The sequence below is a fragment of the Leptidea sinapis genome, chromosome 24 (assembly GCF_905404315.1).
Source record: "Leptidea sinapis chromosome 24, ilLepSina1.1, whole genome shotgun sequence".
Classification (NCBI taxonomy): Eukaryota; Metazoa; Arthropoda; class Insecta; order Lepidoptera; family Pieridae; genus Leptidea; species Leptidea sinapis.
In genome coordinates, this window is record NC_066288.1 from 2,868,230 (window position 1) to 2,891,207 (window position 22,978).

At 34.5% G+C, this 22,978-nt stretch overlaps 2 protein-coding genes across 3 annotated transcripts in view; one reads left to right on the forward strand and one right to left on the reverse strand.

Moving 5' to 3' along the window:
• The window catches only part of LOC126971579 (E3 ubiquitin-protein ligase rnf8-B-like), a 28,709-nt gene extending 21,644 nt beyond the window's left edge, over positions 1 to 7,065 (forward strand). The window contains exon 12 of one of the 2 annotated variants that reach the window (XM_050817894.1): positions 3,756 to 3,834. Coding sequence is in view for 1 of the 2 variants with exons in the window: in XM_050817893.1 (XP_050673850.1) it covers positions 3,756 to 3,896 (141 nt within the window). In the remaining variant the exon portion in view is untranslated. Of the gene's footprint in view, positions 1 to 3,755 lie in introns of both variants that reach the window. The other variant, XM_050817893.1, reaches the window with a different exon arrangement.
• A 5,295-nt stretch (positions 7,066 to 12,360) lies between these two features.
• Positions 12,361 to 16,121, reverse strand: LOC126971589 (putative lipid scramblase CLPTM1). Its single transcript, XM_050817909.1, has 3 exons — positions 15,865 to 16,121; positions 14,123 to 15,743; positions 12,361 to 14,052 (listed from the first exon to the last, which is right to left on the reverse strand). The coding sequence occupies exons 1-3, from the start codon at positions 15,979 to 15,981 to the stop codon at positions 13,889 to 13,891; spliced, it is 1,902 nt and encodes a 633-aa protein (XP_050673866.1). The 5' UTR covers positions 15,982 to 16,121; the 3' UTR covers positions 12,361 to 13,888.
• Positions 16,122 to 22,978: the final 6,857 nt, after the last annotated feature.

Here is a 22,978-nt window from a genome sequence, read left to right on the forward strand (position 1 = left end):
TAGACAGCAGGTTTAGCAGCACGGGGACATCAGCTGTAGACACGTCCGCTGGGTTATTGCGGGGGAGAAAAATATGGAGGAATGCATTGCTCTGGAATACGAATGTGTTTCCTTGTGTTAAAAGGCATTTATTTTCTGAAAATTTATTCCTTTAGAATTCTTTTTGATGTGATTTCTAATAAATACTAGATACTACTACCGCTTCGGAAACAAATGGCGCTCTGAGAGAGAAGAAGCGGCGCAAGAAACTCTCCCAGCATTCTTTTTTTGCGCTCTTTTCAATAAAAATATACAATATTGTACAGTCATTTCTATCGCTATAAAATAATCACAATCTAGTCCCGGGCTGTCCGATCATTTAGATATTCAACAGTGGAGTAATAGGATTTACGACAGAGCCATTTTTTTATAAAACATTTAAATTCATTTATAGATAATGCTTGAACAGTGGCTGGGACTTTATTATAGAAGTGTATACATTTACCCTTAAAGCTATTATGTATTATGGACGTACTCGATCGTAATCGTTATGAAGCCTACTAGAATTAGTTACAAGCAATCCCTTATTTCTAGTGTTATAATAATGAAAATCACTATTAAGAGCAAAAAGGTGACGATTTTTGTCAACGTATATTAAATTTTCATAAATGTACTGAGAATGAACAGTCATAATATTTATTTCTTTAAATTTTTCTTTGAGAGACTGTCCTTAACCAAGCTGATATATAGCACGAACAGCTCTCTTTTGCAGAGCAAACACTATATCAATGTCAGCAGCATGACCCCATAGTAAAATACCGTACGTCGTACAATGATAGATTGTGATAATCCGCGAGTGCGTGCTATTCGCATCGAAACGGCCGCGTCTCCGTTTATTGTGGCCTGTGTGTATATGCCGGTAAATAAACAGATTGCATGGCGACTGTAAGTGCTATTTCAAATGACTATGAAAGCGAACCTATTTTTGTTACAGAGGATTTTAATGCTCATCCCGGTGAATTATTTTTTAATGAATTGAATATTTTATGTGACGACTTCAAAAGGGTACCCATTGACGTGTATAAGATGGGCTTGGCGTCGAATACATTTACCTATATAGATCATATATGTGGGTCGAAGCGATGGCTTGATCATTGTGTTGTTACACAAGCCGTTACTATCTCTGTGTGCAATGTGTATGTCAAATATGACGTAGTGTGGTCTGACCATTTTCCACTTATTTGGGAGTGTGAGTTGAAATGCTTGACTCCTTTAACACTAACTTTTAATAAAAGTATAAATAAAGTCAGGTGGCGAGATGAATCAGCTCACCAAATCTCACTTTACAGTAGTGAATGTCATAAACGACTGCGACATATCGATTTTTACAACGATTTTGAAAAATGTGCGGATCGGTATTGCAACAATCCTGCTCACAGCTTATAGACAAACTGTATTCGGACATTGTTCTCGCGTTATCACAGGCGGCAGTGGCGGGGCAGGGAAGTAGGCGTGAGCAGTGTATCCGTAAGCAAAAAACAATAATAGGTTGGAATTAACACGTTAGTGACAGTCACAGGGAGGCGAAGACGTGTTTTCAGGAATGGTTGTGGTCGGAGAGTCCTTCCGTAAGAAGTATATATCAAAAGACGTGCAATAGTAGGAGAATTTTTAAATCAAGATTAAGGTGGTGTCAAAAACATCAAGATCAATTAAAAATGGTCGTACTCGCATCTAAGCACGCGAAGGATTTCAGAGGTTTTTGGAAGCACACAAATCAGTTGATAGGTCAGCCTGGTCTTCTTGTGACTGTGGATGGTACAAATGATCCCAAATTAATTGCTGATAAGTTCAAAGATAATTTTGTTGTGACCTCACCAATAGGACCGTCACTGTTCCAGCCATCAGTTCGGGTGGGTGGGGAGTGTATAAATACTAGAATTATGGCTAAGGATGTATTAAAAGCAATTAATTCGATCACCAAGGGTAAATCCCCTGGCCATGATGGGCTGAGTGTGGAGCATGTTCAGCACGCTGGACCTCATATGTACAGGGTGCTGGCCATGCTGTACAACTTGTGTATTTCCCACTCATACCTACCAACGGACATGATGAAGACTATTGTAGAACCTGTAGTGAAAAACAAAAGTGGAAATTTATCAGATATAAATAACTATAGGCCTATAGCTAAAGATTAGCTACTATAATAGCTAAAGTATTTGAAAGCATTGTAAATGCTCAATTAAATAGATACTTGTAGTTGCATGATAACCAGTTTGGTTTTCGGCAGGGACTTTCCACGGAAACTGCGATATTGTGCTTGAAGAGTGCTGTCAAATACTATACGGGTAGAAATACATCGGCTTACGCTTGCCTCCTTGACCTTTCCAAGGCCTTCGATTTGGTCTCATATGACATCCTATGGGAAAAGATGAGAGCATCCAATATTCCTAATGAGATTATTAACATCTTTAAGTATTGGTATGGGAACCAGTTGAATAATGTCAAAAGGGCGGGCACCATGACTGATTCGTACAGATAGGAATGCGGGGTAAGGCAGAGGGGGTTGAGCTCGCCCTTCATTTTAAACTTTATGTAAATGGTATGATGGAGGCGCTCAGCTAACAGCATGTCTGTTGTCACATAGACGATGTATGTTTCAATAACATAAGCTACGCGGGCTATGCAGCCGAACACGGGCTGATTAATAATGTTAAAAAGAGCAAAAGCATGGTCTTTCAGCGAAGGCCTAGAAAAGTAACAGAAATGCCATCTATAAGGTTAAATGGAATACCGTTAGAAACGGTTGATCTGTTTAAATATCTTGGCAATTTAGTAACACCTTCCCTGAGGGATGACGCAGCTGTTGAGCGGGAACGAAGGGCGATGTCGGTAAGAGCTAATATGGTCATCCGTAGGTTTGCAAGGTGCTCTTCAGATGTTAAGATTACTCTTTTTATGGCCTACTGCACCTGTAGCCTGTGGACTGACTATACGCAAAGATGGTACATCGCCCTTCGAGTCCAGTACAACAATGCTTTCAGGATGCTGTTGAGGCTCCCTCGCTATTGCAGCGCCTCAGCGATGTTTGCCGAAGCCCGTGTTGACTGTTTCTATACAATAATGCGAAAGAAGTCAGCTCGACTGTGTTTTTATAAACTGCTGTTGTAAACTGCACGGTCACACAGGGACTCAGGAATATGGGGCATTTGTTATTAATCATAATTTAAAATTCAATAAGTTTAATAATTTATGTACTTATTTTTATGTTATTTATGTATTAATTATCTGACTGTATTATTATGGCATTTAAGTGGGAAATAGTAGCCAAATAAATAATTTCAAATTAAAAGATTAAATTTTAATGGCTGCCTTTCAAAATTAAAATTTAATAGCAAGTTTAAAATAAATTATACGTCTAGCTAGAGCTGTGAGGCAACGCAAGACAACAAGCCAAGTTTATTACTTTGGTGTGCATGACAGCCACGTCTTACAGTCGCGGTACGTCAGTCTCTTTGTTTTAGTTTGTGTTCTAAACATAGTGGCTAACAGTTCACCACTTTCACAGCTTTTGAGTATATCTAGACGTATAAATTGTCTAAGTAACAAGTATTTGTGGCAACACTTACATATTTTTAGCCACTTAACATCAAGCGAGCGTTGAAGATATTTAGCGACAGAAGAAAGAAATTGACCCCCTAGTAATTGTATTTATAACTCATATGGCTCTGGTCTTAACTTCGTGCACAAAAACTAAAGATGTGAACTGTTTATAGATGATGGTGCCGACAGGACAAGCCGTCGTCGTCGAAACCATCTCCTTGCTTCCCCGGGATCAAACTTCAGGAAACACTGTTCCCACGGTGGTGCTGGAGGAAACAGGAGCGCCGGTAGTGGTTATTGATGACACACATTAAATAACTTTAATTATATAGCCTTTATAAGAAAAGTTTTAGAGTACATAATGATTGTATTTGTTCAGTTGTAACGTTTTAAATATCTAGGTCATGGCTGTCGTAGATGATGAATGATCCTGTGCCAGATTCAATGTGAAGATTTGATGCGGTCGATGATGAAATTTTAAAATAGCAACTTCGTGAGGTGGTTTCTCTAAAAAAAGGAAGTTGTTTGATCACATGTCTTAACTGCTGTCACTCACCTTCATAAATTCCACTGGACAGGTATGTTCCACATGTTTGACAGCAAATTTTTTGTGCCCATTTGAAGCGCCACTCGCGAGCGTCCAGAAAACTAATTTTGACGTATCATACAAATGGCTGGGAAGGAACGTACAATACTCTGAAGTATTTTTGCATTTTGAATTAATTTCGTTTGTTTTCCGTGTTATTTATACTGCATGAATTATTAACGTAATAAAGTACACATTTTTTTTCTAAATAGTTTCCCACCATCTATCGATGTTTGCTGAGGATGTCATCATTAGTTTTAGTACTGCAGACTCTCGCTACATGGCAAACAGCGCCAAAATGGCGAATATCAAACAGGCACAAAAGGACTTTGACAGCCGCCAGTCCAGTGGTATATAGTAGAGGTCTGTGACTGCTGTGGTAAAATAAAAAAAATACTATACCAGTTCCACAGACTATCTTAGGTTTTAAATTAGATTGTTTTAAAAATAATCCTTAAATACAAATAAACACGGGCTTTAATGAACTCCTTAACCAATCCACTTACTATTTTTCGCATTGATTATGAAGAAATCATAGTGGTGCGAGTCAGGTGATGGGTGATTCTAATGACCTTAAAGTCGTTCGGGAGCGGACCAAGCTCACATCACAAAGGCTATCCTATCCTGCGACCTGCGGTCCTACCATGAACTGTTATTGCGATTCAATTGGCGTCCTAAACTGACCTGTTTCGCTATTTCAAACGATGACGTCATAAGAGCTATCCAGTTTAGGTTGACTTCAAATCAAGTAGGAAATTGAATCGCAAACTGTTTTAGTTCGTACATTCATTCGTACCATGAGGTAATATTTCAACCTAAACTAGATAACTTATGTGTCAAAAAAAGTTGCTATCATCTTAGCGGAAAGTGAATCGTGTTGTTAAAAACTTTAAAAAAAAATTAAAACATAGAAAAGGAAAATTTTATTGATGAAAGATGAGATGAGAATACTTTATTGGACTTTTTTGCAAAATAAATACCGATAATATTAAAGAGAAGGCAGAAAGGCCCCTGACTTTAGCCTGTTCGCAAGAACGAATTAAAAAAATGTACTCTGTGCTCCTGTCAAATCAAACCACCATTACCAGTGGGAGGCTCCTTTGCACAGGATGCCAGCTAGATTATGGGTACCACAACGGCGCCTATTTCTGACGTCAAGCAGTATTGCGTAAGCATTGCTGTGTTTCGGTCTTTTAAGGGTGCCGTAGCTAGTGAAATTACTGGGAAAATGAGACTTAACATCTTATGTCTCAAGGTGACGAGCGCAGCTGTAGTGCCGCTCAGAATTTTTGGTGTATTTCAAGGATCCTGAGCGGCACACAGGGCGTATCAATTACCATCATCCGAACGACCTGCTCGTCTCGTCCCTTGATTTCATAAAAAAAAACATGAATGCAGGTGCGTTCATAACTTGTTTTAATCGGTTTATTTTTACGAAAACACCAAAGCAAACCTTTAATTCGTAATTGACAGAACTATATACTTATATATCTACTAGCTGACCCCGCAAACGTTGTATTGCCATATAAAGTATGATTCACGCGATAGTTTTATATGTAATAATAAGTAAGTAATTATAGCCTGTACATCATTTTGTTCTATTGTCAATAGTTTGTGCAGCGCACGCAAAAGTAGGTTTTCGATTTTACACCTTGTGTTATAAAATGGCAATTTTATTACGGATCCCTAATTTTGAAAAAAAAAACATAGCCTTCCTCGATAAATGGACTACCCAACACTGAAAGAATCATTCAAATCGGACCAGTAGTACCAGAGATTAGCGCGTTCAAACAAACAAACAAACACTGCAGCTTTATAATATTAGTATAGATTACAAGTACTAAAAAGGGCTTAATTGTTTGTAATTGGATACTATAAAGTACAATTTTAAAATGTATTTGTAGTAATTTCTACGCAAAAAAACTGCTAAAATCATAACATTTAGGTTTGGAAACGCAGCGCATTTGGTTCGAGTAAGGGAGACAGACTTATGCAACAACTGTAGAGAGGCATCTTTCTCACATCGCGAACGACAGACAAAATATATTTTGTTCATTCTTCCATAAGCTATTCTAACGCCATTCAGTTTAGGTACCTAAACCGAACTGCATCGGAATTGAATCGCTAATTAAAAGTTGATGGTAGTCCTTCTGTACGGTACTTTACAACACGATGTTACATATTTTGTACAAACATTAATGCATCAATCATTAACTAAGTACAAGCACGAAAAATTTCTATAATAATAAGTGTTCTCTAAGCTAATAAAACAATATATTAACTGATTCGCTTTGACTCTAGAAGTCGACTTTGTTGGGGGATTCCTCAGACCATACTATTTTCTTTGTCAATGATAAAGCTTATAACTGCAACCGTCTTACAATGATGGATTACTGTGTAATAGGTAATATACTCTTACACAGTCGATACCAATTTAAATATTGGCATCAAGAAGTTTAGTGTTAGGTATGTTTCCGTTAGTAACGTCGTATCTTCTTGCAACATAGTTGACTTGATATGCAGCATATAATATATTCTTCGGAGTCTAATTTTAATATCCTAAAACTATTTTAGGTGGTAAATATTTCTAAATGTGATTTTAGTGTTCCTTCAGTTGATTTATTTCATTATTAGATGGATAGATACTTGTCTTTTAGATGCGTGTATGTAGCTTTTACCCTCTGTTGGGGAAAACGCAACTGTTATATTACATAATTCACGCAAACAGCGTTTATTTGTGAGCTCTGTATGTTTTGTATTAGTGTCTATTTTTCCAAGCTCAATATAATAAACTCAATCTGATTTTAATTAATGTAATATATATAAAACAACTATGACATTTTGGATGTGTTAAATGTATGATTCTGTATATAATAAAATCTTCATATTTCATAAAATTGGCGTTTTTAATAAATTCGATAAAAGTTAGTCTCCTAATTTATATGAAATGAAAATTATTAGACTACCTAAAGTAGTGTTAGTTTTGGAATCGGTGTCCCCCCGCCGGTGCGCCGCTCTCGCCTCCTCACGACTCAAGCACATGTCACCTATAACTATGTATGTAGTTACAAGTCTACCTTGACTGACACCGTCTCCACTTGTGTACACTTGACTTGCTGTTCCCACACCGACCCTATATTTTATAATATTATGTAAACGAATTCTGTATTCCACTGATTGGAAATTTACTAGACACAAATAATGACAAGATTCTATTTTATTACCATATATCTCTTGCCGTTTTTACGGCCCTTACCAACCTTTAATCGAGGACATATTATTTGATACCCTCTTGTAAGTGAGCGATGATCGAACCGGGGGCACCTTGGGAGAACAGCTCTATCTATTGTGCCACCGACGGTTCTAAGAGTTGAAAAATATTAAAGCTAACGTATTATTTCAATGTATAAAACACCAATGTTAAATTGAAGCATGTTATTATGACTATTATTCCTATTCAGGTTTTTAACACGTCAGCAGTCCCGATGTACCGCATTTGGTACACGGGGTACACGAACCCTGTGTTTATTATGATTTGTGGTGACTTTAATATTAACTTATTAGAAAAATCCACCACAAGTATTAGATTCAAATCTTTGTTTAAATCATATAATTTATCAAATATTTTCTTAGAACCTACTAGAGTAACCAGCACCTCTAAAAGCTGTATTGATAATATTTTTACTAATTATAAACCTATTTCTCAATCAATAATTAGTAAACTGAGCTCAGACCACTTTGGTCAATTAGCCTCTTTTAATATTGAAGGGAACAAATGTACTTCAACTAAAAAGTTTATGTTTGTTCCGGTAAACAATAGGCGAATGGAGAAATATAGAGGCAATGTTTCAGAAAAACTCTCAAACTTGTATTTGAATTATAACAGTACTCCAAATGAGATGTATGGTAAGTTATTTAAAATAATTAAAACAGAGTTTGCTTCTATATTTTCTTCAAAGACAGTCAACTCGGGTGGTCTCTTGTCCTTTAACAACTGGGCAACAGCTGGTATTCATAGGAGCAGACAACGGTTATATGAACTATATAGTGAGAGATCATCATGTAATCATGATGCATCTTTCCTTGTATATGTGAAAAATTATTCAAAATTATTTAAGAAAGTATGTACTTGCTGAGTCAATGCATATTAGAGAAATAATTAAAAATGCTTCAAATAAAATAAAAATGACTTGGAAAGTTATTAACTGGGAATCTGGAAGAGCGAAAGACTGCAAGTTTGAATATAATCTAATAATAAACAATACAAAAATCCACTCTGAGCAGGAAGTAGCTTCTGCTTTTGAGAAATTTTTTTCTGACATTCCAGTTTCCATCTCAAGCACCTTTGTCTCCTCCACCAGTGTTGCCGAGTCACTTCTTTTGGAAAATGTTAAGGAATGTAAACAAATTCAGTGTTGTTAGCCCAGCAGAAATAATTAAAACTTTCAGATCCTTAGAAATGAAAAAAACTGCTGATATATGGGGCATATCTGTAAAAATAATAAGTTCTGTTATTGACGTCATAGCACCATATCTAGCACTAGTTTTTAATAGCTGTATTGAACATGGCGTGTTTCCTGACCTTCTGAAGTATAGTAAAATTACACCAATATTTAAATCGGGACTCACTTCTGACCCGAATAACTATCGCCCTGTTTCGGTGTTGCCGACCCTTAGTAAAATTTTTGAAAAAATTATTTTAAGCCAAATGCTTACTCACTTTAACACTTATAAGTTACTTCATATAAAACAATTTGGCTTTACTAGGGGACGCTCGACTACGGATGCAGGTGTTGAACTCATCAGGAATATTTTTGAGGCCTGGGAGGAATCACAGAATGCACTTGGTATCTTCTGTGATTTATCTAAGGCTTTTGATTGTGTTCAACATTCAACGCTGGTCAGGAAGCTATGCCACTATGGTATAAGAGGATCTGCACTCGATCTTCTGATCTCATATTTAAATAATAGGATTCAGAGGGTCGAGGTGAATGGTAGGAGATCTCCTGGGACTCCTCTCGGTATGGGGGTACCACAAGGGTCTATTCTTGGACCCTTCCTCTTCCTAATTTATATAAATGATCTACCTAACCTTGTAGAAAAAAAACACAAGGTGGTATTGTTTGCGGATGACACTTCACTTATATTCAAAGTGAAATGAAGCCAAGTTTTATATGACGAAGTAAACAATGCTCTATCTGACATATAGCTCTTTCTCTAATAGTGAATTTGTGGATGACAGGTATAGCGTATTTCGTAGAGACCGCGAATCTACTTGTTTGTCAAAGCAATCCGGTGAGGGTGTTCTGTTAGCACTTAAGAAAAATCTATTTGCAATTAGACATCCCGAACTTGAAAGCTCATTAAAGGATATATGTATAACAGTACGAGAGAACCGAGGACCTCGTGGATTTAACTTAAATATATACCTTGTACCTCCCGATCTGAATGTCACTCAATGTCGCTTTTTATGATAATTGTTGTAATACGCTCTTAAATCTAAACAATTCTAAAACTATTATTCTCGGTGATTTTAATGTGCCTGGTATTACATGGTCGTGCGATAACATTTCCCTTCCTCGTCTGTGCCCTAGTAAAGCCTACGATACCAAATCTTCGCTACTTATTGAACTACTGGAGGTGTGTGGCCAGTAGCAATATAATTATGTTCGCAATTCAAATAATCGTACTCTTGACCTTTTAATGATAGATCTGACAGACGTAACTTTATCTGAGAGTTCCCCATTATGTGTGCCCGACCGACACGACCCAGCCATTGAGATTGATGTGTCTATTGAATCCAATATTAAAAATATACAAAACAAATCTATTATGGTGCCTAACTTTCGTAAATGTGACACAAAAAGTTGTATACTACAACTTAATAATAACACATGGGACAGTATTTTAAGCCACAGTGATGTCAACTTGAGTGTTAAATGTTTTTATGAAATACTTAACGACACAATAAAAAGAAACACAAAATATAAGCGAATTGGTCGATTGAACTATCCTATCTGGTTTTCAGAATTTTGAAAGCCTGTATAGAAGAGAAAAATCGTAATCATAAAAAATATAAAAAAACCAATAATCCGAGGGACTTCGCCGAGTTTCGGTTATTACGCTCTAGGTCCAAGGCTCTGATTAAGACTTGTTATAACTCATTCCTTTTAAGTATGGAAGAGTTGCTTAATAATTCAACCAAACTATTATTTTCTTATATTAAAAGTAAAAGACTTGGACCGTCAATCCCCGAGACTAGTAAGTTTGGTGACAAAATTGCAACTGGTGGTGAAGCCGCAGCCGAACTCTTCTCCGAGTATTTTTCATCAGTTTTTGAACCAGATAGGCACATGAACGATTCTTTATCAAGTCAGCCTACTATTTATTATCCTTTATTTTCAGTGCACATATCTAAAGAGGATATTTTAAAGAAACTCAATGCATTGGATCCCAACAAAGGAGCTGGGCCAGACGGCATTCCTCACTACTTTATTAAGCATTGCTCAGAGGTTCTGATAGACCCTTTTTACTTGATTTTTAACAAATCTTTACAAACTGGTGTTTTTCCTCATGTTTGGAAAGAAACACACATCATACCAATACACAAATCGGGTGACCCTAGCGACTGTACTAATTATAGGCCTAAAGCATCTTATCCAGTTTTGCCAAAATATTAGAGTCCTTAGTTTACGACCACCTATACCACCACTTTATCCCGCATATCACTCAGAAGCAACACGGTTTCTTAAAAGGAAGGTCAACCGCCAGTAACTTGATGGAGTATACAGACTTTATTTGTAGAGCTTTCAACGATCATGGTCAAGTTGACTCTGTCTATACTGACTTCCAAAAGGCTTTTGATAGAGTAAATCATAGAATATTGGCCTGTATATTGGAGACTATGGGTCTGCATGGTTGCCTCTTACGTTGGATAAAATCTTATATATCCAATCGTAGTCAATTAGTAGCTCTAAAGGGATTATACTCACGACGAGTCTCTATCATATCCGGCGTCCCACAGGGATCCCATCTCGGCCCAATGATGTTTATTATATATATATATTCTTGATCTGATCCCTAGGCTAAGAAATGTGTCCCTACTTTATGCGGATGACCTTAAAATTTTTAGTCGAATTAAAACTGTTAATGACTGTATTGACCTACAATTGGATCTTGATACTCTACTCGATTGGTGTAGTGCTAATAGTACCTATGAGTTTGAGTATAAAAAAATGCTCCATTATATCTTTCCACTTGAACGGAAGTTTGTTTTACGGGATCTAGGTGTTGCTTATGACTCGAAACTAACATTTAAATATCACTATGAAGCAATAGCCACGAAATGTAATAAGCTATCTGGCTTCATATGTAGAGCTACTAAAGAATTCAAGTCACCAAATAGTTTACTGTTACTCTATAAGTCGCTAATCCTGAGCCAAATCGAGAACGCCTACATTGTCTGGTCACCTCAATATAATACATATACTGATATGCTTGAGTCTATTCAAAGACGTCTTCTTCGCGTATTGACGATTAGGTTTGGTCCAAAAAGGGAGCTGACTACATATGAGGAAAGGCTATCTCACTTCAAGTTACTGAGCCTCGAGAGTCGTCGCAAATTGCATGGCCTAACGACTTTATACAAAATACTCGATGGCACAATTTCTACTACCCTCTTGTCGGATATTCATCTAAGGGTTCCCAATCGGTCAATCAAGACATAATCAGCCTTTTATCATTCCGTTCTGCAATAATAACGTGTCCTTCCATAACCTTATCTATAGAATTTGTCGTCAATACAATGCACTACTACTTGAAATCAGTGAAGTACCTGACATCCACAGTTCATCTGTTTGTAAATGGAAATCTAGTTTATATAAATGCCTTAATTACTTTAAATAAAAAAAAAAAAAATCTTAATATTATTACCATAATTATTCACTTCTATTTGTCCAAGTATATATTTTCTCTGTCTTTTTCTTTTATAATACTACATTACCTAAAGATAGTTTTAAAATCGCTATTATTTTTGTATTTTCATAGTTCTTAATTTATGCTAAACATGCTGAGTACACACCCTCGTGGAGTTGCAGCCTATCTTGTATTTAGCTGATGGTTTTTTTTGTTTATTATGTATTTGTTGTAATTCTGTTGTGTGTACCTATTAAATAAATAAATAAATAAAAAACATCTTTTTATTTATATATTTATACATTCAGAGATATAATAACAATATATCTAATAAATACTGTTTACCATTACAATACTCACGATCAACCATTTTGTACCATACATACACAGTCAAGTAATAATAAAATTCATTACATTTGCACCAACAAAAACTTAGAAAGCACAGGTTTATATTACTTTAGCTAAAATTTGTCACATTAGTTAGTTTTGTGACTAAATGAGGCAAATTTATAAATAAAAAAATCTGATTTTCTACAACTCAAGAAGGGCTTGATGGAACTTGAAGAAAGATCGAACATAATAGGTTGAGGGAGAGCTAGCCTTAATAAGTTGCAATGCAGGCTCGAATATAGGAGTGTCACTGTGTCCAGCCCTTAAATAGCCTGGAGTAAAACACATAATCACATATATCTGTGAGCCCAATTTTGAAATCAACAAGATATTGCCGGCATGAGCTCTAAAAACATACAAATAAGACAGTAGTCAGAAAATGTGTAATAATTCCTTACAACTTAACATAAAAACAACTAATTTTCTTGTATGAGTTCAACAAATGATTATAACCCATGTTGACATTACAATTTTACACTTTTTGCACATTAATTTGATAAATTAAATTAATTGAACAAGTTGAAAACACAAATGTAAGCATAAAGAAAAGACCATAATATAAAATATCCAAGAAAGTATATAAGAAATAACTGTGACTGTGATCAAACTTGTGATAAGTTTTGGTGATAGGAAAAAAAATATTTTTGTTAATTTAACACTTATATTAACATAGTATAGTAGAAATTCAACAAATTGTGCATTAAAATAACTAAGTTAACTTTAAATAACACAACTTCATGAATGCACATATTATTAATCAATAAATTATTTATGTTGTATAGGCAAACAAGATATAAGGCGCTTTTTATACATATCCCAATTTCAAGTTCCTAGTTGACTTGCAGCAATAGTATTCTACCTCACATAAAATGATCAGAACTGAGAGTCAAATTTGAACGATTTGAAAAAAAATCTGCAGATACATAACCAGTATTGTTCATTTATGCAACATAAGGCTATCTTCCATTGACACAGAGTCAAACTGAAATATACTCATCTCTGCTACCCTTATGCAGAGTTTGAGGCAATGCATATGCATATGCAGGTCAAATTTGTAAGTTACAGTTAATATAGAGAGGGTCTTCATCCCTCTTACTTTGAATTCTATAGCAGTGTAAGTGTGCTCAAAACATTATTCATACAATGAAAACATTATAATTACATATGTCAATTATTTCAAATTATTGTACAGTAAATGCAAAAATATTGAAGATAAATTGGTTACTTAAAACTTAAGTTATTCAAAATGTTCAATACTACCAACTCATAATAATAACAATTTGACCTTATACCCATTTACAAAGTATGTCAAGTCCAAAGCACAATTTTCTGAGTTGTAAAACATGAACAAAACACATTCAACCTACAATTTCTAATTAACTATTATAATTAAATTATTTTTTAAATATTTAATCATTAGTCATTCTTTTTATCATTAGTCTCTTCGCTTGTGATAGCTAAGTTACCATTTCCTGATTGGCTTTGTTGCTCCATTTCCCCAGAAAAGCCAAATTCATTAACTCGTTTGTGGTCAACCTTGTAGATCCAACGTTGGTAAAGGAAAATGAAGAAGACAATATCTGAAACAAAATTATCTTTATATTATCTTATCTTACATGGCATTGAAACAGATCCAGTTAATAAACATACCATCTCTGAAACATCCAATGCGATACATTGTTGGCATTTTTATAACAAATGCAAATATATCATCAATAAATGTGTTTAAGAATTTATAAGTCATCATACGCCATGGTAAATGTGCAACAGACTTCAATTTGTAGTTTATGAACAACTGTGGAGTCATCATTATAAATCCAAATGTTAACAAATAACCATACATCATGTTCAGCACAAATGAATACCATCCTTTATGTTCTTGATACAATAGGGAATATACACCATAGCCCACCAGGAGCGGGAAGCATCCCCAGCTTAGGTATTTGAATGCCAACATGTCATACTGCTTTGTGCTAGATTCTACATATGAACCCTTATCAGTAAAAGACAGTTTTGGAAAACCAAATATCCTATCCTCCCTGTTCAATTTGACATCCATAACCTTGTTAATTTTCCATATTTCTATCAATAAGCCTATAAAACAAGATATTCGAACCATTATGTTAGTTTCATTATCTAACACGTAAAGAAGCACAACGGTAGATTGAAAAACATTAAAGAACACTGATCTCACAGAAAGTCCTTCAAGTGATTGTCTGTTATTCCAAAATTGAATATCATTCTTAAAAGCTAATAGCTCAAAGATAGAATGAAGAATGGATACTGATATTGTCAATCCCAAAAGATACGGTGAAGTATCTAGAAGTAACTCTTTGACTGTGTCCTGTTCCTCATCTTGTTCCTCAGCACCTAAGGCTGAAAACATGTTTAATTTATCCCGCATAACCTGAGCTGTATACAACTGCCATTTAAACAAACTTAATGGTTGATATGTCAGTTGAAGTTGTAGATTTTCTGTTGTCTTATTAATAGGAACATAGTCACGCATCATATTCCAATAGTCATTTAAAAATACAGCTGGCTTGTATTTGCTGCCATCTGGTAAAAAGTAAATGAATTCATCAAGGGGTGGTGGTACACTTCCTTGCATCCAGTTGGTGTGATCTGTCACCAAGTTAATTGTTAAATTTGGATGCCAGTGGGACACTATTTCTTCTTTTAATGTTTCTGCTTTCATTAGTTCTTCCTCTGACTTTTCACTTTGTCCAGTTAAAAGATTGTGAGTCTTTAGATATTTCAATTTTTTATATTTGTTTACCATTTTCCGTCCATAAGAGATGTAATGCCCAGCATAATTGTTTTTTTCCTTTGGATCTGGTGATTTACCTGTATTAACTACATAAACATGAATATATATAGATCCATTATTTTTTAGAGATTCTGAAGGCACAATATTTGTGGAAAAACTGAAAGTTCCATCACCATTAGAGCCTGCATACCAATCACCATAAACAAGACCTGAATGCTTCCAAATTAATTTTGCGTCATCAAAGTTTTGCAAAAATTCTTGCTCTGATATATAGGTGTACATGTCTAAAACACTTCCATTTACGAACATATTTACTGCAGGAACACGCTGTGCGCCAGTTGAACTATTAACTTCAGTCTTTGGTGCTGATGGTTGACGAAACATTGAAGTTATGAAATAAACAACTAAAGCCCTAATAATCAATGATTTTGTAATGGCAAAAAACGATTCCATTTTAGAAGGCTGCATTCTTTGACGTTGAGCATCAATTTGTGCATTAATCTGTAACAATTAAACATTAATTAATACATACCTACTACATATACATACATTCATAATGCTAAGGCATATTCCATAAAAATAGAAAATCAATACAACCTATGGGTCTAATAATATTACTTACATCCACATTATCATTTTCTGCTTCATTGCTCTCGGGGCTAGAATGATTAGGAACTAAAAGATTATCTGATGATGAATCTCCCGTACCATCTGTACTTTCTTCTGTTAAATTAGCCATTGTTCTTCATTAGTGATTTTCACACTTATAATTATTTTACAAGAAATAATTCTATCCAATTTAATTTCCGATAGAGAAGTAACCTGGTTTAGTAAGAGAATGATTTGTGCGCTGTGACATCAGACATGTGTGGTACTGTGGTGACATGACATGTAAAAAGGAAACCATAGATGTTTTTTTTTGGTTCTGTTCCTCCATCTGGACAGGCAAAGGGGTCAAAAGCCCATACAGCCAAGAAACCATAGATAAGAGTAACAACATAGGTGGTACCTAGTGACAGTGAAAATGCAAATCATTGGTCGCAAATCGCTCTAGTTTCGCAATTGGCAAAGGGTAGGTAATTTATCAAAGATAAAAGATTATTTAAGATCATGGACAACCAATTCAGTTTTGTTTCGTTGCTTGGAAAGCTTCTGTCAATGCGACGGTAAGATTGAGCCTCTAGGGAAATTCTACAAAAAACTACTACTATACTGCCGGATGTACGCAATGCTTTTCAAAAAATTAAAATGTTGATATACTGGTATTGTGCTAAGCAGTACTTACTCTTGCACTAATGCTGTAGTAAGTGAATAGCTAATCTGAACGTAGTGTTTAAATTCTCTTTGAGCTATTCCACTAATAAAACTGTACTGCTGCATGTTTGTTAGAAACTAAATGTTTCTCATCAACTATTATTACTTTTAGTGGTAATTACAGCTTTGTTTTTGAGGGACTTTTGCAGTACAGGTTTTACGAATTGTTACCTCTATAACTTTGATTGCATGGCAGAACTTTTACCAACAAACACATCGGAATTTTGTAATCGCAGTTCACCTTACGAAAAATAAAATTATTACGAAGAGTGCGCACATTCCGCTAGGGTTGCAAGACATTATAGGGGCGTTGAACACTTATTATAAAGTGACACGTACCTCTTTCACTTCTATTCTAAAATGTGTGTTTACTTAAATAATATGTACCCAGGCAATAATTATAGATTTTTGATTGAACAAAACAAATATCCTTAAAAAATTGTACCTCGATCTACTTTACTTGTATAGAAAGAACAATATTGTAAAATTGAAGGTATATCTGGATATCGCCTTCGTCACATTCCTCGTCCTTCAGAGGTTCGCAGTCGGGGTGGTGGAGTGGTGCTAGATATCAACTTTAACACACATTACTGTGCGCTCTGTAATCGAGATCTACCCTCAGTTGAAAAATAATTATGGTTAAGTGTACAAAATGCAGCAAAATTATATCAAAGAAAACGCCAGGTCTACAATGTTGTAAATGCAATAAGTGGTTACACGCAAACTGTGCTGCAATTTCTGTGGAACAAATAACAAACTTGTCATCCACGGATGCCATCGACTGGAAATGTAGAAACTGTGTGGGTATGAAGCCAAAACGATTGTCGGTCATCGTACCTGATAATGACGACGGCGATGAAAATACAGACACAGAATCCACGAAAATCAAGGATAATAACCAACACGAATCAATCAAGCAAATTCTAAGCGAAATACGGCACGAAGTAAAAAATATCATAAGGGAGGAGCTGCAGCGATCATTAAAATTTTACGCCGAAAATATTGATGATTTTGAATTTAAATTAAACAACTACGAAAAACATATGAAAACCTTAGAAAACCAGAATATAGACTTAAAAAATAATTTAAAAAACATTAACTTGAAATATGAGGTGTTGGAGAGTAAATGTAATGAAATAGAACAAAGCCTATTAAAAAATCAAATAGAAATATGTGGGTTAAAGAATGAAGATAGTGATGTGATCGGAGTCACGTCTGAAATTGCAACAACTTTAAAACTTAACCCCAATGACATCTTAAGGGCACATTGGAAGAAAAACCCTAAACTTACAAATCAAAAATTAAAGCCAGACCCCATAATCACAGTGACCCTTCGCGATGGAATGCGGGATCAGTGGATTTTAGCTTCCAAATCTGTATCACTCACAGCAACATTGGAAGGCAGGGAAACAAACTGTACCTGCGTGAATCACTGGCCCCCGCAACTCGCTTCTTATTGTGGAAAACGAAAGAGGAATTAAAGGATCTTTTTAGATATATATGGTGTAAAAATGGTGCTATATTAGTGCGAACAAAATGAAAGTGCAAAAATTATATCGATTCGATCAGTGGATGACATTATGAAGTTAAAACCTAAAAAACTGTAAGTCTATAAATCTAAGTACTTATGTTTTTTATCATTCTAATAACTATCTAACACTTTCGGGTTTAATATGGGTAGTGACAACATTTTAGAAATAAGTTGTACTCACTGGAACGATTTCTGTAACCAAGTACCGTTTGATAATAAATCATTGCTATTATTTCATGTAAACATTCGTTCGTTTCTCAAAAACTTTGCATTGCTAGAAAATATAGTATCAAATTCTTTGCACACAATACACATAATAATGATAACCGAAGCGAATATAAAATAGGATATAAGTATGTTATTTCAACTAACAAATTATACACTTCAAGTACAGCTTAGGTCTAACAAAAAAGGAGGAGGAATATTAATGTATATTCATAACAGTCTGAATTTTATACGAACAAACAATTTCATTTTAAATGACTTCGAGGAATATAATAGGAGAAATTTATTTACTAAACAAAAACAAATATAATATATGCGCTGTTTATCGACCACCAAACACAGACAAAAGATGGTTTATTTACGAATTGTCATCATTATTATGTAAATATGGGTGTAATCAATCATTCATCATAATGGGTGATATGAACATAGATATCCAAAAATTGGACCCCATAATTAAACAATATTTAAACACTTTGTCTGATCTAGGTTTTTCATGTGGCATCAGCAATAATTGTACAAGTATAGAAAAATTAGACAATAATATAACAAAGTCATGTATCGACCACGTCCTAATTCGTGATAATTCTAAGTGTGATATATACACATCAGTAGCAAACGTTGCACCTGCGGATCATTCTATAATCGGTTGCGCGTTACTCGGTGTATTTGCACTTAACAACATGAATAACACAAGTACATACACAGTTCGAAATAAGTTTACTTATGATAAAACTAAGTTACGAGCTGAACTTTTGATGCTGGATTCTGAATATTCTCTATCCTACAATGACCCCAATGATATTATGAGGCATATATGTAACAAATTTAATTATGCTTATAGCAAATGTAGAATTGAAAGTCCAACTAATATCACTAAGCGAAAATCATGTGGGTGGTGTAATAGCCGTCTGACAGAAATGTGTAAAAAACGTGACAAACTTTTTTACATATGGCGTCAAGACATGAATAATGCAAAAAATAGGCTTATATATAATAAATACAGAAATAAAACAAATAAATATGCGCAAAGGCTCAAATATACGCACACCATGAAAACAGTTTCGAATAATTTTAATAACCCCCGTATGGTGCGGAAAATAATAAACCATTTGACAGGTAAAATGACAAAAAGTATAGATGAAATTTTAATTTGATCCTTTAGTCTAGAACCTTTACAAATAATTTTATACAAGAATTTGATAGAAATGTTAAGAAAATCACGAAAAAATGTCACTTCGGAAAACTACTAAATCCTAATGTATATAGTAACATTGCTGACCGCGCTATCTGGATTGGAAAAGCAACAAAAGAAGAAGTAAGTCAAATTAAAAAAAAACTTAATATTGATAAAAGTCCACTTTATGATGGCATACGAGCCTATGACTTAAAATATATTTCAGAAAAGATGTTAAAAAACCTCCTCCATGCTCTCCTCTGCTCCATTAAAACTGGCATTTATCCAGACCTGTTAAAGATAGGAATAGTACGACCAATATATAAAAAAGGCGAAAGGAATGATAACAATAATTATCGTCCAATAACAATTTTATCGAGCATAAATAAAATAATAGAGCGATACATTTGTGATAAAATAAATTCTTTTCTAACCAAAAACAATATAATAAACGAAAATCAATTTGGTTTTCAAAAAAACAAGAGTACTTCGCAACTTTTAGAAAAATTCTCGAATGAAATAAATGGTCACCTAAATAATAAACTAAATATATTAGTGATGTTTATTGACTTCAGCAAGGCTTTTGATATTCTAAATTACGATATACTTTTTGAAAAGCTCTCGCAAAATGGGATACAGGGACCACTTCTTAACTCAATCAAAAGCTATCATAATAATCGTTGTACATCAGTGAAAGTATTAAACACTAAAAGCACTATGATACCTACACTAAGCGGCTGTGCTCAAGGCTCAATCTTAGGTCCTTTAGAATACTTACTATATGTAAAGGCATAAAAGGCATAAAAGGCATTTATTTTCTCAAAATTGATTCCTTTAGAATTCTTTTTGATGTCATTTCTTATACTACTAGATACTACTACCGCTTCGGAAACAAATGACGCTCTGAGAGAGAAGAAGCGGCGCAAGAAACTCTCCCAGCATTCTTTTTTTTTGCGCTCTTTTCAATAAAAATATATATAATGAAAATGAAAAAAAAATAATATATGTAAATGATATGTGTGGTGTAATCACAAAAGCCTCAGTGTACCAATTTGCAGATGACACTTGTTTGGTTGTTGCAAACAAAAACTTTAAATTAGCAGAACATGATATGCAATCAGATTTCAATAATATGTGTATGTGGGCTCATGATGTCGGATTGGTTATAAATAGACAAAACTAAACTTATGTATGTACATTCGTCTTACCATAAAACACAAAATAAACCCGCTATTATCGCCCACCACCACCGTTGTTTCCACAATCCAATACAGACGTGTGATTGTATTAAAATAGAAAATGTGCAAGAATACTCGTACCTTGGGCTTGTGATTGATAATAGACTCAATTGGGGACTTCATAAAAACCATGTTTGTGCTAAATTGAGATCGGTGCTTTGTAAACTTGCATATTTAAAATATAAGTTACCTTATAGTACCCTAAGATTATTATATATGGCTCTGGCGGATTCCGTTATAAACTACGGACTAAGCAGTTACGGAAGGACGTACAAGTCATATTTAGAGGATATATACAAATTACAAAAAATAATTCTTAAAACTATCGTTCCAAATTATTTTTATAACACACAAAGAAAATACGGACCTTGCACTATTTAAACATTGCAAGGTCTTTAAGGTTTCAATAAATGTCTTTGATAAAGTAAAATTCCGTATATTGTCAGATATAAATGAATCAAAATTCCTTCGAGAAATTCAAAGACTGCCTCATCTAAGACAATTAACAGTAACAAACATGTCATTTAAATTACCTAAATCTACAAATATATATGGCACCAGAGCAAACAACTACGTCTTTCCTCTATACTTAAACGAGACTCCCTTAGAGATTCAAAAATTATATATAAATAAAAATAAATATAAGTCATCGTTAAAAAAGTACTTTTTACAAAATCCTTCTTTAATATAATTTTATCTGCGGTAAGCTAAGTAGACAACGAATTTGTAATTACTAACATTTAGTTGATAATTATTTTTTATTTTGCATTTTATTGATTTCTATACTACTTTGTTTAAAATAACATCTTGTAATAACTGTATTAATTGAAAGAAATTGTTCTTTTCTTTTTAAATATTATGTAATTTAATTTAAAGCGGCTTCACACACAGATAAGCTTCCTAAAGTATAAGCTTCCTAAGCTATACTAGCTAAGCTATACTTCCTAAGCTATACTAAGCTATACTGTATTTTGAATAAATATTATAAAAAAAAAGTGGGTTTTTATATTCGCCGGGAAATTAAGGCACATGTTATTAATCATCCTATTGTAGCTTCAGTTGAGCAAATGTGGATAGGCGTTTGCGTTAACTCCAGGAAAATAGCCATCGGTTCAGCTTATCGCCCAACCTCGTTGTGTGCTTATACATTTATAAATGCCCTAAGTGATACCATCTCAACTCTATCACAGCGTGACTACATTGTTCTCGGCAATTTTAATATTGATTTTCTAAAAGTAAATGAGGCAAAACTTCTGGCTCTGCGTGACCTCTTGTCCAGCTTTTCTCTCCAACAGTATGTTACTGAGCCCACTCACTACATTACCCACATTGATACCCTATTAGATCTTATCTGTACAGATGCAAATGTGTCTCAGGTTTATGTATTTAGAAGAACATTTGTTTATATTGATGCCTTATATATTTATAATACAGACTAAATATAATGTACTTAATGTAACAAACAATTACAGGTATCTACCACATGCTTTAATAATTTTCACAAAGTAAATATTAGTTTAAGAGAAAAAAAATATGCTAATAATTAATAATGATTAAATGATTTGGTATTAAATTATTATTATATAAGATTTTTATATATATTATAAAAGACTAAGAAATATAATTATTATGACAACATTTTATTCACTAAACATACATACAAATAATTTACAAACGGTATGGACAGAAGACGTGAAATTAATATCGATGTAATCGCTATAATTATGTGTTTACCATCTTGTACAGCCTAGGAATAAGAGAGTTCGCTCTAAACATACATCTTCGAACCGGTGGAACTAGCGGAAAAATTTGCTTCAATAGTTTACAAATTACACACCAATACTAAAGCTTACATTTTGACCAATAGTTAAACCTTTCATTCAATAAGAATTGAGAATAATATTATGTGGTCTATCTCGCTCTAAAACTAATGCTATCGCAGTAAGCCGGCCAGCGAGCGCTTGTGTAAACTCGCGTCGATGCTCGATCGGCGGATGTGAATGAGCACTCACTCCTGAGTCCTGTTGCTCATTGATTAAAATTGAATGAATAGTAATCAACGCGCTTTAGTAGAGTACGCTCGGCTTTGCTGTGAGGTTATTTAACGCGGAGCATATGACTGGTCACGTGAGTATATCTGCGGTCTTCGAGAGAACGTGACGATGCTTGTACTTCGATGAGATGACTACTGGTGATCTGCATGATTCTATGACTTGATGTACAGCATTATGAAATGGTTCTTATCAGAGCT